General features: G+C 42.8%; 1 protein-coding gene across 9 annotated transcripts in view; it reads left to right on the top strand.

Moving 5' to 3' along the window:
• Positions 1–12,854, top strand: part of GIGYF2 (GRB10 interacting GYF protein 2) — a 2,932,407-nt gene that overhangs the window by 361,651 nt on the left and 2,557,902 nt on the right. For all 9 annotated transcript variants that reach the window (XM_044070588.1, XM_044070589.1, XM_044070593.1 and 6 more), the window contains exon 4: positions 7,474–7,569. In XM_044070588.1, the coding sequence (XP_043926523.1) occupies positions 7,474–7,569 (96 nt within the window). The remainder of the gene's footprint in view (positions 1–7,473; positions 7,570–12,854) is intronic.

Genomic DNA, 12,854 nt, shown 5'->3' with positions numbered 1-12,854 from the left:
GGCAGCACCCTTAGGGGGAAAGCTAGCACTTTTTCAACAAAACTGACACAAGATCATCCAGGACAAATGGGTCTTAAATATAGTCTCTCAGGGCTACAGGTTCCACTTTCACACTCTTCCAAAGGCAAAAGGTATGCCACACCTGCCACACAATCAATGGGCAGAGGCACAAAAACAAGTTTCATCCCTCATGGACATCGGGGCTATTCAGCCAGTGCCACAACAAGAGCAGGGACAAGGATTTTACTCAAGACTTTTCATAGTACCAAGAAAGGAGAAAGCCTGGAGACCAGTTCTGGACCTGTCTATTCTAAATACTTATCTGGACGTCCAAAAATTCAAAATGTTAACTCTACAGCTGCTTCTGCCCATGCTGGACAAGAAGGCTTGGCTTGTAACTTTGGACCTCAAAGAGGCATACCTGCATGTCCCAATCAGACAATCTTGCAGAAGATACCTCAGACTCATAGCTGGCTCAATGCACTACCAATTCTCTGCACTGTCCTTTGGCTTATCTACTGCGCCCAGGGTCTTCACAAAATGCCTGGCACCAGTAATTGCATTTTGCAACAAAGAGGAATTCAAATATATCCTTACTTGGACGACTGCCTTATTCAAGCAAAGACCAAAGATGTTCTACTACAGCATCTGGCGTTTGTAAAAAGATTACTAATATGCCTAGGGTGCACAGTAAACTAAAAGAAATCAAAACTAGTACCCTCTCAAGAGATAATATTCCTGGGTGCAAGCTTAAATACAACATCCCAGATGGCTTATCTCACGCCAGACAAACAAAGGCAACTGACTTCTTACTTCAAAAACAATGCAACAAAGACCCAGTTATCTGCAAGAAAAATTCTACAGACTCCGGGCTACATGGCATCCTGCATTCTACTAATTCCATATGCAAGACTGCATATGAGGAAGCTACAGTGGTATCTAAAAAGTGTTTGGACTCAACATTGCCACAGCCTGGCAACAGAAATTACTCTCATTCCCTGCCTGCAACAGGAATTTCAATGGTGGGCACAGGCCTGTCACCACAACAAGGGACAGCCATTCACCTTACCCACTGCCAGGCAGACACTAACAACAGATGCATCAGATTATGCCTGGGGGGTGCACATGGCAGGAAAACGTATTCAGGGCACATGGCCCACAAACCAAATGCATCTTCATATCAATCAAAAAGAGATGCTAGCTGTACAAAATGCCCTGATAGCCTTCAAGGACCTACTTCATCCGGGACAACTACTGATAAAGACGGACAATACTACAGTCATGTGGTACATAAACAAGCGAGGGGGCACATATTCCTACCCCCTCTGCAGATAGACTTTGTAGAACACAGCATTGACTTATCAAGTACATCTGCAAGCACAATTCCTGCCAGAAAAGACAAATACTTTGGCAGACGAACTAAGCAGAAACCTCATGGATCCTCACGAGTGGAAACTAGATCCACAAATCTTCAACATGATAACAGGGAAATGGGGATGCCCAGACACAGATCTATTCGCCTCCCCTCACAACTGCCAGCTACAGAGATTCTGCACTCGGACTTATCACATGCAAGCATGGGAAGTGGACGTCCTTTCATTCAGCTGGAAAGCCCTTAGAGTATATGCCTTCCCTCCTCTGCCTCTCCTCTCCAAGGTACTCATAAAGGTGAGACAAGAGAAGCCAAAAATTATACTAATTGCCCCAGACTGGCCACGCCAGCACTGGTACCCAATCCTGAAGATTTTGTCTCAAGGCCCAGCCTGGACATTGCCTCAAATACCTCATTTGCTGACCCAGCAAAACAATCGGATCCTACACCGCCAACTCAGAACCCTAAATCTGGCTGATTGGCAGATAATGTAATCATTCAGAACACACCTCTCTCTAAAGCGGTGATGGATGTTATTTTGGAGGCCAAGGAGGCCCAGCACCAGAAAATCTTATGCAAAAATATGGAAGAGATTCTGTGCTTGGAAGCAAGTGCAGAGAATTGACACGCTTGGACCAAATATTCCTCAGATTTTGCAATACCTAACAGATGCTGGACAAAGGTCTATCCTTCTCATCAATTAAGATCCATGCCTCTGCTATTTCAGCTCATTACAATACGGACCCACCTATTTTTTCTCATCCACTGCTAAGACAATTTCTCAGTGGGGCCAAAAACATAAGACCTCCAAGGAGAGCTGCAGTACCTGCATGGGACCTCAGTTTTGTCTTGGAAAAACTCACATTGCCTCCTTTTGAGCCAGCCAATACAGCAGAGATAAAATACTTGTCATGGAAAACAGCTCTTCTCCTAGCAATTACTTCAGCAAGAAGAGTCTCAGAGTTACAGGCACTAATGGCTGTGGAACCTTTTATTATTTTCCATCAGGACAGGGTTTCTCTAAGGACAAACCCGACATTCATGCCTAAGGTAGTGTCCAGTGTGGCTCTTAACCAAACCATACATTTGCCTACCTTTTATCCAAACCCACAGAATAAGGGGGAGAGACTTCTGCATTCTTTGGACATACACAGACAGCTACACTTTTTCTTGGGCAAAACTAAAGCCTTCAGAAAGACTGAGCAACTCTTAGTGGCATATGCTGCAGGATCGCAAGGAAAAGCCATTTCAAAGCAGACTTTTTCAAAATGGATAGGCCACTGCATTCGTTTCTGCTATTCACAACATGGCAAATCAGTGCCCAAGGGCATTAGGCCACATTCTACCAGAGCAGCAGCCACTTCAGCAGCCTTTCTCGGAGGAGTACCAAGCAAGGACATTTTCCGAGGCTTCAACCTGGACTTCAGTGCACACTTTTACAAAGCACTTCCATTTACTTCTCTACTCTAAATCCAGAGCATTCAACCCCAGTGTAATGACTTCAACAGTGAAACACGATGAACATAGTACAGTTGTGTACCTACCATAAATGTAGGTGTTCGAGTGTATTCACTGTTGCAGTCCAGGTTACCATCCCACCATCCCCCTTTTTTCTTTGCTGGGACTTATCTGTACCTCTCTATTCTGTACAACTTATGTGGTGTGTTTGCTTGTAGATGAAGGTTATGTGCATGCTTTTTTATGATCATAATATTTACAGCCTACCCTTCTGGGGGCACCTGACATCTGGGGCAAGAAAAACTGAAGAAAATGGTGTCTGCTGCATCATTTATACCCCTGGCGCACTGACGTCAGGGAAAGAGGCGACAGCAGCCGACGCCGGACCAGGACTTTGGAATTCATGCCGACTGCGGGTAGCCTGCCAGCAGGATAACCCAAGTGTAATGACTGCAACAGTGAATACACTCAAACATCTACATTTATGGTAGGTACACAACTGTACTTTCTTCATGCACAGCAGTCTGGGAGTCACTTTGAGAGCTATGGCTGGATTTGCTTCTGGTATCCTACAAGCTTACTGGCATAAGGTTGTTTGACTCCAAGGAAAGATACTTTGAGCTTATGAATGTTAGATACCCCTAGGCTTGTTGCTCATTGTTCCTCCAGTTTTAGGGAACAGAAGAAGCACTTTTAGCTGCTTCATTATTTCCCAATTCCCAGCCTCTGGCTTCTAAGAAGTATGACAGGATTTACAGAGTTCCTCATACTTGTACATAACTTGACAAAAATCTCTGTGCTGATCTAGCCTTCATTTTTTCTGGATCCTGACAAAACAACTAGAATTTCCCTTCCTCTAATTCTTTTTTCTAATAAAAACAGCAGAGCCCTTGACAGGTATGGCAAAAAGGTGTATACATCTGCCACTTTAACTTTTAAAGGTAATTGCCAAACGTGTGACGAAGTTCCTTCGGTCTATTCTGAGCAACAGATGACAAACTGTGGCAGTTCTTAATTCGAATGTGGAGTCTAATGTGATGGACATGTTTAATTGTCCTTTCAAGTAACTAAGTATGTTATCAAACGTGGCTATGATGTTGTGTAGGCTGCCTACAAACAGTAGCTGGTGGTACTTTCATGAGAGGGCATACTTGGTTAAGGTTGCAGTCATTCCGTGAAAATGTTAAAGCCCAACTTTTAAATGCTCTTCTAGAAAAGGACTCATTCAGAAATGCTTTTGCTGAAGTTTTCAGAAAATTATAAAAAAGGGGAACGTTTGTGCATGAAGTTAAACAATGTTTCTGATCTACATTTGCTAGGTTTCAATGGAAATATACATCTAATCTAGGACTTCCTGCTTGTAAACCTCCCGAGTCAGATCTGCAGGAATCTGGAAAAGAAGAGTTCAAAGGAAACTGGAAAGTAGATGCCAAAAGAAAGAGTAATGAATCTCTGGGATCCAGCACTCAAAGAAAAAAACTTCTGGTTACCCTTGCAAATACTCGCTCCCACCCCAGTATTCCTCAGAAAATTGCAAGGAACTTTTCTTTTTGCCTTCCTGCTTTGCAGACTATAGATTCTTAGTTACTGGGTGCCGTTGAACATGGCTATAAACTCCAGTGAGCACTTTTTCCCTGTCCCTCAGGAATCCCAAATGTCTGTTGCAAGAAGAGTTCCTATGAGTTCTTAAGTTTCATAGACACTTCCATTCTGATGATTTTTCATGCCAGATTTCACATGAGGCAGATCCATTGGCTCCTCAAGTCTGCTTGGGCTCAACACACTTCCTCTGTCTCTCAAAATTCTGGTTCTCAGCTTTGTAACAATTATACGTCTCAACCTCTTAGTACAAGAAATCTGGACAACAAAATGGGGGAACAAAGGCCAAATAATAGGGATGCATTTTAAATATTGCTCTTACAAACTTAGAAAGTTGCTAGATTAACAGGGTTTGTTTTAACATACATTTTCTGAAGGAGTCGAAGTCAAAAACTCAAATGCATGTCATTTAGTGACCTCAATCCTCAGACCATCCCAGTGATTTGCCAGAAAACCAGAAATTTTATAGGGAACAGACCAAAAATATGAGGCGAAAATCTGGACAGTTGAAAGGTATGGTAACAATACAGAAGTCTCATTCTTTCTTTGCGGCCCCTTTCAGTTATTGGCTGCAGATGCTTCAGACTTTGCTTGGGGTGCCTTTTCCCAAGGTGTTAAGGTACGGTGAGTTTGGGAACCACAGCCTCATAGATGCAGAAATATCAACCTGAGATGATGGCTATTGTCAATGCTCAGAAAGTTCTGAATCAGCTATAGTCTCTAGGCCCCGTACTAGTGATGACAGATACCACTGTAATGTGGTACTTAAGGTCTCATCTGCTGTGCACACTTGCCTGGAGTTTGGAGTCACCACTGTTAGAGTGCCCAAGAGCTAAACAACACTAATATGGGGACATAAATAGGGTGGAATAAGGTCTCATTTGTTTGGTCACTTGCCTTGTCATGATTGCATGGGATTTAATTATTCAACACAGCTTACTCCTTCAGGTGACTTGCATCCCTTCAGAGTAGAATACAGTAGTAGGCAGACCTTCACTAGTGTATGCTACGCCAGGAGGTCTTCCTGCATTTACTCTGCCAGTGGGGAAATCCTAAAATAAGATCCATTTTCCTCTAAACTCGTCTGTCATCTGAAATAGTTCTGCTTCAGGGAATCTTGCAAAGAGGCCTGGAAAACAAACACCTTTTCAGTTTCCTGCACAGTCTTGTTCCTCTGCACCTTTCACCCATTTAATGTCATTTTCCGAGTTTATCAGAGATAAAGAAAAAGTTGCTCAAGATGTTATTGGTGACCCAAACAACATTGGCTATTCTCATGCAATTGGCCATGAATGATCACCAGAAACTTCTAGTTATACAGGACAGGGGATCTGTGATTCATCCAAACATTCAAAATCAGAACCTGTTTGGGGATTTATTTGTTTTTTGAGGCTGTGCAACAGGTATTGAAGAAGGCAAAAAAATGTACTAGGAAATGTTAATATTCAGGTGAAAAACATTCTTATTGGTACCAAAATATAGAGCAGGACCCATCACAAGCAGAGTCCACCCCTGGGTTCTTCAGTACCTGTGTGAATTGCTCAATTCTAGCCCAGCTTACATTTAAGTAAAGGAACACTTATTGGGCATATCAGCCTGTTTGCCTACTGGATATCTCCTTGTCTTCTTTTTTTCATATCAAGCAATTTCTAAAGGGAATTTGCATATTAGCCAAGAGGGCATGACCTTCTTTTCTGGTGGTCTATTATCCCATCTGTGAGGAGTACTGCAACAATGATGATATGGAGAACATAGTGGGGTTGAGTAGGTAACTTAATGTTACACTAGATGTTTGAATAGACCACTGTTGCAGTGCATTCATGCTCCCTCAGTCTCCTTAAGTGACCTCTTTTCTGGTTGGTGGGTGAGTGAATTATCCTTTTCCTCTTATCTGTTTCCCCAATTTCTGTGTGGTAGAGCTTGACTTAGAGCAATTTACTTCAGCCTTACCATGTCAAGTGCAAGGCAGTCTGCGCAACCTATTCCTGGCGTATTTGCTCATGCTAAAGGCAGACTTAGGTTATGCAAGGAAGGAGTCTGAGCTTTGTAGACTGCCTGGATATATGGATATCCTTGCGGTTTTGTCCTTTTTGTGAGGAATACTGCAGCAAATATCTACTGTTATCGTAAAGTTACCTACACAACTGCATGCACTTTCTTTAATGCACTATGCAGAATGGAATTGACTTGTTACTGTAATGGAATGTGCAGCCTGTTAAAATTGCGCATTAATACTCTTAATACAGACTTTTGGAACTGGCTTTTTTCCCTTGTATCTTCTTCCCATGCCTGCAGAACATTAAGCCTCCCCCAGTTGGAATTCAGCCATTAACTTCCTGCTGTTGGGGACATACGCATGCAGTATTGAGCAGAAACCATCTGCAGGGGCTGACATTCAGGCAGCCATGAGGGTTGGTTGTGCCTGCACTGGCATCCCAGCAGAGAGGGTATTTCTTTAAGTCCTAATGCCCCCAGTGGCTAACACGAGCTCCTATATTACTGAAGGGACTTTGCCTATGCCATTCTTTTGATATATGTACTCTCCCGTATGCATGGTAAAAAGGCTCTTGCCACTGGTTTTGGAGAGCCAAGCTGACTTCCTTTTTGTCTATGGTTGTATCGTGCAAGACCTTTGTTGCATTGGACCATCTTAGTTGACCTTGAATCACTTCTCCTCTCAGGAAGGGTGAGGTTATTGGCCACTTACTGCATTTCTCCCCTTATCTCTGGCAGCACCCAGTCCACTACTCAAAATTGTTCCATTTGGACTTTAGTCAAGGCTTCATCCCTTTACTCCACTGAGACTGGCTGGAACTGGCTTGGTATTAAAATTTCATTGGAATGCTTTGCTCTTGTTTTACGTGGTCATTACTCAACAGGATATGAATTATGAGATGGTTGACTATAGTGCATGTATTTTAATTGTTCATCATATAGGTAATGCTTTTCTCATCTTTTGGCATCCTGTTTTTATAGGATTTTTCATTAAGATACTTGCATTCTTGTGCTGTAGAGAAGGGTAACTGTATTGTTGTTTTGTGCAGGTTCCAACAGAGCTACGGGATAAAGAGTTTGAACCGATTGTTGAAGAAGAGCCCCTGCCACCACTGGCACTTGTACCGTTTACTGAAGAAGAGCAGGTTAGCAGTTTTACTTCATGTCATTAGGCCTTCTGATCTCTCCTAATTTGGCTTTCAGCAAGTTAATAGACTACATCTTCCAGCAAGTTTGTAGCTCCTACAGATTAATTCTGAGCTACATCAAATTCCATGACAGGAAAACACAGACTGCTTCAGGAAACATGGGATGTTTGTTTAAAAAATATAAAAACTTTAAATTGTAAAACCTTTCATGCTGGACATGTACCCCTTCTTAAGCTAAACTTCTTGACGGATAGCAAAGTATTTCTATTGTGATCAGATGATGAAAGCCAGCCAGTAGAACACACAACATAATTTAAACTGCAGGTTAACCATTTTGCATTAAATTTAGAATTAGCTGCTTGCTAACAGCGCTGTTCAGTCCTGGATGATTTTCAGCCTGAAATAGCCTGATCCAGTAACATTTCCTATAGTCAGGTCTGCTGTAATTGCCCCACTTCTAGGGGCTTGTCATCACTTTCTCAGTAATTTTAAATACAGATTTGTGTATTGCACTATTGTCTTGCAGATGATTTCACTAATGCATTGCTCAGGATTTAACATCTTATTTCTGATTAATGTTCAGAAATGGTATTTCAGCCAGTGGTTTGATTTCCCAACATAAGTCGAATGTTTTAAATATGTTGCTAAGTAAATCATATTCCTTGTAGTGCAAACTTGTAAATCTGACAGGCAGAATGTTTGCTTTTAAATTGTGATGTTGAAGTATTTAACAGATGTGTCTGCAAAATGTGCATAAATAGCAAGAATAGGTTCATAGGTGGTTACTGGGCCAGTGACTCAAAAGTCTTTATAAGCCTAGCTGTGTGTGCCCAACATAATACTAGAGAAACCCAGTGTAAAGGATCTTGCCTAAACTCAAGGTAGTAACGACTGCCCATATCTATGAGGTTCAGAGGTGAAGTCCCTGTCAAGAATTTATGCATGTTCTTTGTGTTTCACTGTTGCAGTCATTACATTTGGGTAATCTGCTGGCAGGTTGCTCTGTCGGCCTGATTAACAAAGTCTTGGGTCCTGCTTTGGTTGCTGTCCCTTCTTCCGTGACGTCAGGTCATCAGGGTGCATTAAACATGCAGCCGACGCCATTACATCAGTTTTTCTTGCTGTGCGGTGCCCGAAGCAGAAGCAGTTCGCAAGTGCTGGTTGGCTGATTCCTGAAATTTTCATTTTTGAGTTTCAGAACCGAAGTTTTCAACTAAAAGCTAAGTACCCTATTGGGGAAACTTTTTCTTGCTCCTTACCGATGTCAGTAAAAGTTAATAAAGCAAATACCTCATAAGGATTTTCATTTGTACTGTATTCCTTGCCTATGCACTGACCACAACGTACCTTGCTGTCGGTTTTGTGCTAAATTTAATCAACTTTAATCAAATGTAATAAACTGTATATTTGTGCTTCTAAATATTTTGGCTCACGATTTAGTTACCCAGAAATGTTGTCGGTTAGCAATCCGACTACCGGAATGCCTAAAAAACGCAAAGAAAAAGACAGAGACAGACCGTCGAGGTCCAAAACTGATGATGCTTCTCCTAAGCCAGTCGCCAGTTCGCCGGTACTCAGTGAGGCGCTTTCGCAGCCCCTGATTCCCACTACTTCTGATTCACAGGCCTCTACTGAGACCCATTCGGAGTCCGGTATACCGCAAAATGCTTCAATTATGGAACCCGCGGATGTCTCTACCTTAGATGGGTCTGGAGCTGCTGTGCAGGCACCGGCTTCTGACGGTATTTTCAGGCCTACAGATTTGTATATTAAACCGACGCCATCTTCAAAACTAAGGCCAAAGTCTAAATCTATGTCTAAAAAACTGGCGCCTGGTCCACATGTGCAGGCCCCTATGCCTAAACAACAAATTATCCAAATGGCTGAAGATTTAATTACTCTGATCAGGGGTAGCCAACCCCCTCCTTCTAAGAGGCCTAGGCACGACATTGATTATGAATCTTCTGAACAGGATTCAATTTCTTCCGACTCTTTTAATGAACAAGATTTATCTATACGTACTTATGAGGACTCTGATGCAGAAGATTACATTCCTTCTGCTTCTCCCACTGAGGATTTTTCTTTTGGGGAAACTTTACATATCTTAAGGGAACATTTCCACTTGAAGTCAGGATTTTTCTGAATCTAAAAAGAGACTTAGGGATTTTCTTCTTCTCCCTCAGCATAGACCTTTGGCTATACCTCCTGTTCTAGACATTGTTGATGTTTTTCAAGAATCTAGTATGGCCCTTGATTCCTTGCCTCCGGCTCCTTGTAAGCCAGACAGATACTACAGGGTTCTTGACTCCCACAAATTCCTTTTCAAAAATCCTATTGCAGATCCTGAAACTATTTCTCAGGGTCCCAAGGGCATTAAGGCCTCTACTGCTAAAAATCCTACCCCTTCTGATAGAGATTCCAGGGCGCTGTATAGATGGGGTAAGAAGGTTTACACTTCTGCAACCTTGGCAATCAAAGCTTTAAACTGTTAATTTCATATGCTTAAATATCAACAGCATATCATGGGACTGCTTAAACAGAAAATGATGTAAATAAAATAAAGATTTACAGGATTTATTGCATTCGGCTGAGCAAGTTGGAAAACATACTTTGCAATGTGGTTTTGATTCCTTGGAGGCCTCTTGCGCAGGGCTGCTGTAACTGGGACTGTGCTAAGAAGGCATGCTTGGCTCAAAGAGCAAACTCTGCCTGATCATGTTAAAGCAAAATTGTTGGATGCTCCTTTACAACAGGACCATCTCTTTGGTAATAAGGCTGAATAAGTTTTAAAAAAGATGGAAGATAAAGCTAAATCTATGCAAACTGTGAAAGATTTCTTACAAGTGCAACCTCCAAGATTTAGTAGGCACTGGCCTACTAAGAACTGGTCCTTTCCAATTCTTTCGAGAGCCACTCAAGTCAAGCCCAGACATTCCAAAGGCTCCAGGTTTCAGTCACAAGGGACTTTTAGAACAAAACAATGGGGTGCCTCCACATCCAAATCTGGAAACAACAAGGCACCTCCCTATGGTAAACAGTCTCGATGACTACCCTCTACACTCACCAAACACTTGCCTTTTAGCCACCCCTTTGGGGGGAAAACTGACACTTCATGCACAAAACTGGCAACTGATAACCCAGGACAAATGGGTTTTAAGTATAGTATCCCAGGGATACAGATTTCATTTCCACACGTTGCCAATCCCAAGCGGATGTCCAGACCTGCCCCCAAATCAGTGGGCAGAGGCCCAGAAACAAGTTCTGTCCCTCATGAACATGGGGGCTATTCAAGCAGAAGAGAAAAAGGGACAAAGTTTCTATTCAAGGCTTTTCCTGGTGCCCATAAAAGACAATTCATGGCATCCAGTTCTGGACTTATGTACTCTAAACACATTTCTGGACATTCCAAAATTCAAGATGCTGACTCTTCAATAGTTACTTCCTATGCTAGGCAAAGATGCCTGGTTGGTAACTCTAGACTTAAAGGAGGCTTACCTACATATCCCAGTCAGGGAATCTTGCAGAAGATACCTCCGCTTCAAAGCAGGCTACTTGCATTGCCAGTTCTCTGCACTGCCCTTTGGCTTATCTACTGCGCCCAGGGTCTTCACAAAGTGCCTGGCTCCAGTATTTGCATTTTGCAGGCAAAGAAATATTCAAATATATCCATACCTGGACGATTGTCTAATTCAGGCAGAAAACGAGGACATTCTTCTACAGCATCTGGCGTTTGTAAAAAGGGTTCTAACTTGTCTAGGGTACACCATAAACGAAAATAAATCACAACTGGTACCCTCTCAAAAAATTACATTCCTGGGTGCAAGCTTGAATACAACTGCCCAGATGGGCTTACCTTATGCCAGAAAAGCAAATTCAATTGGTGACTTACTTCAAACAGGTGGCCACAAAAACCCTGCTATCTGCAAGACAAATTCTGCAAGCCTTGGGGTTCATGGCCTCCTGCATTCTTCTAATTCCATATGCAAGACTGCATATGAGGAAACTTCAGTGGTACTTAAAAAGTTTATGGAGTCAACATTGTCACAGCCTGGAAACAATGATTCCTATCATACCTTGCCTGCAGCTAGAGTTCCTATGGTGGGCAGAGGCCTGCCACCAAAACAAGGGACTGCCATTCATTCCACCCCCTGCCACCCAAACCCTAACTACAGACACATCAGACTATGCTTGGTGGGCTAATCTGGCAGGGAAGTGCATTCAGGGCAAATGGAGCCCAAATCAAATGCACCTTCATATCAATCAGAAAGAGATGCTAGCTGTACAGAATGTACTGACAGCCTTCAAGGACTACCTTCATCCAGGACAATTAATGATAAAGACAGACAACACCACAGTTATGTGGTACATAAACAATCAGGGGTACACATTCCTACCCACTTTGCAGACTAGCCATGGCATTGTGGAACATGACTTTGACATACCAAATACAACTACAAGCACAATTCCTGCCAGGAAAGCTGAATACTTTGGCAGACGAACTAAGCAGAAATCTCATGGACACACACGAATGGAAACTGGAACCATAGAGTTTCAACATGTTGACATGCAAATGGGGGAGTCTAGACATAGATCTTTTTGCCTCACCCCAGAACTATCAGTTGGACAAATTCTGCAGAAGAACTCATCACAAAAAAGCTTGGAAAGTGGATGCTCTTATCATTCAGCTGGAAAAACCTATCTGTCTCTGCTTTTCCCTCTCTGCCTCTGCTCTCCAAAGTTCTACTAAAAGTAAGACAGGACAAACCAAAAATGATTCTGATTTGCTCCAGACTGGCTTCGCCAACACTGGTATTCACTCCTGCGCAATGTGTCGCACCTTCCTCCGTGGCACCTGCCTCAGGACACCTTACTTACTGTCTCAGCAGAACAACCAAATTCTGCATACTCTGCTCCAAACTTTGAACCTTGCAACGTGGCTAATCACCTAAATTCACCCCTAGCCATCCCTCAGCAAACCTGTTGTGTCTTTCGGCTTATCCCGGTAGGGGTCGCCACAACGGAACTTCGGTCCGCTAACGTTTGGTAGTGAATTTTTATGTGCCGAGTTACCAGCCCTGATGCACAACCTTCAACGAAGGCACACCCATTCACGCATGCCTCCACACAGAAGACGCTCTAGTTGAGAATCGAACGCGACAACGTCTTGCTGTGAGGCAACAACGCTACCGCAGCACCACTACCGCGATGGATGTCATTTTGGAAGCGAGAAGGCCTAGTACTAGAAAATCTTATGCTGACAAATGGAAAAGATTCTGTGCCTG

This window comes from Protopterus annectens, chromosome 4.part1 (genome assembly GCF_019279795.1).
Source record: "Protopterus annectens isolate FY-2018-M chromosome 4.part1, PAN1.0, whole genome shotgun sequence".
In the NCBI taxonomy this organism is placed as follows: Eukaryota; Metazoa; Chordata; order Ceratodontiformes; family Protopteridae; genus Protopterus; species Protopterus annectens.
The sequence above is the reverse complement of the archived record's forward strand: the minus strand, read 5'-3'. Positions and strand labels throughout refer to the sequence as shown.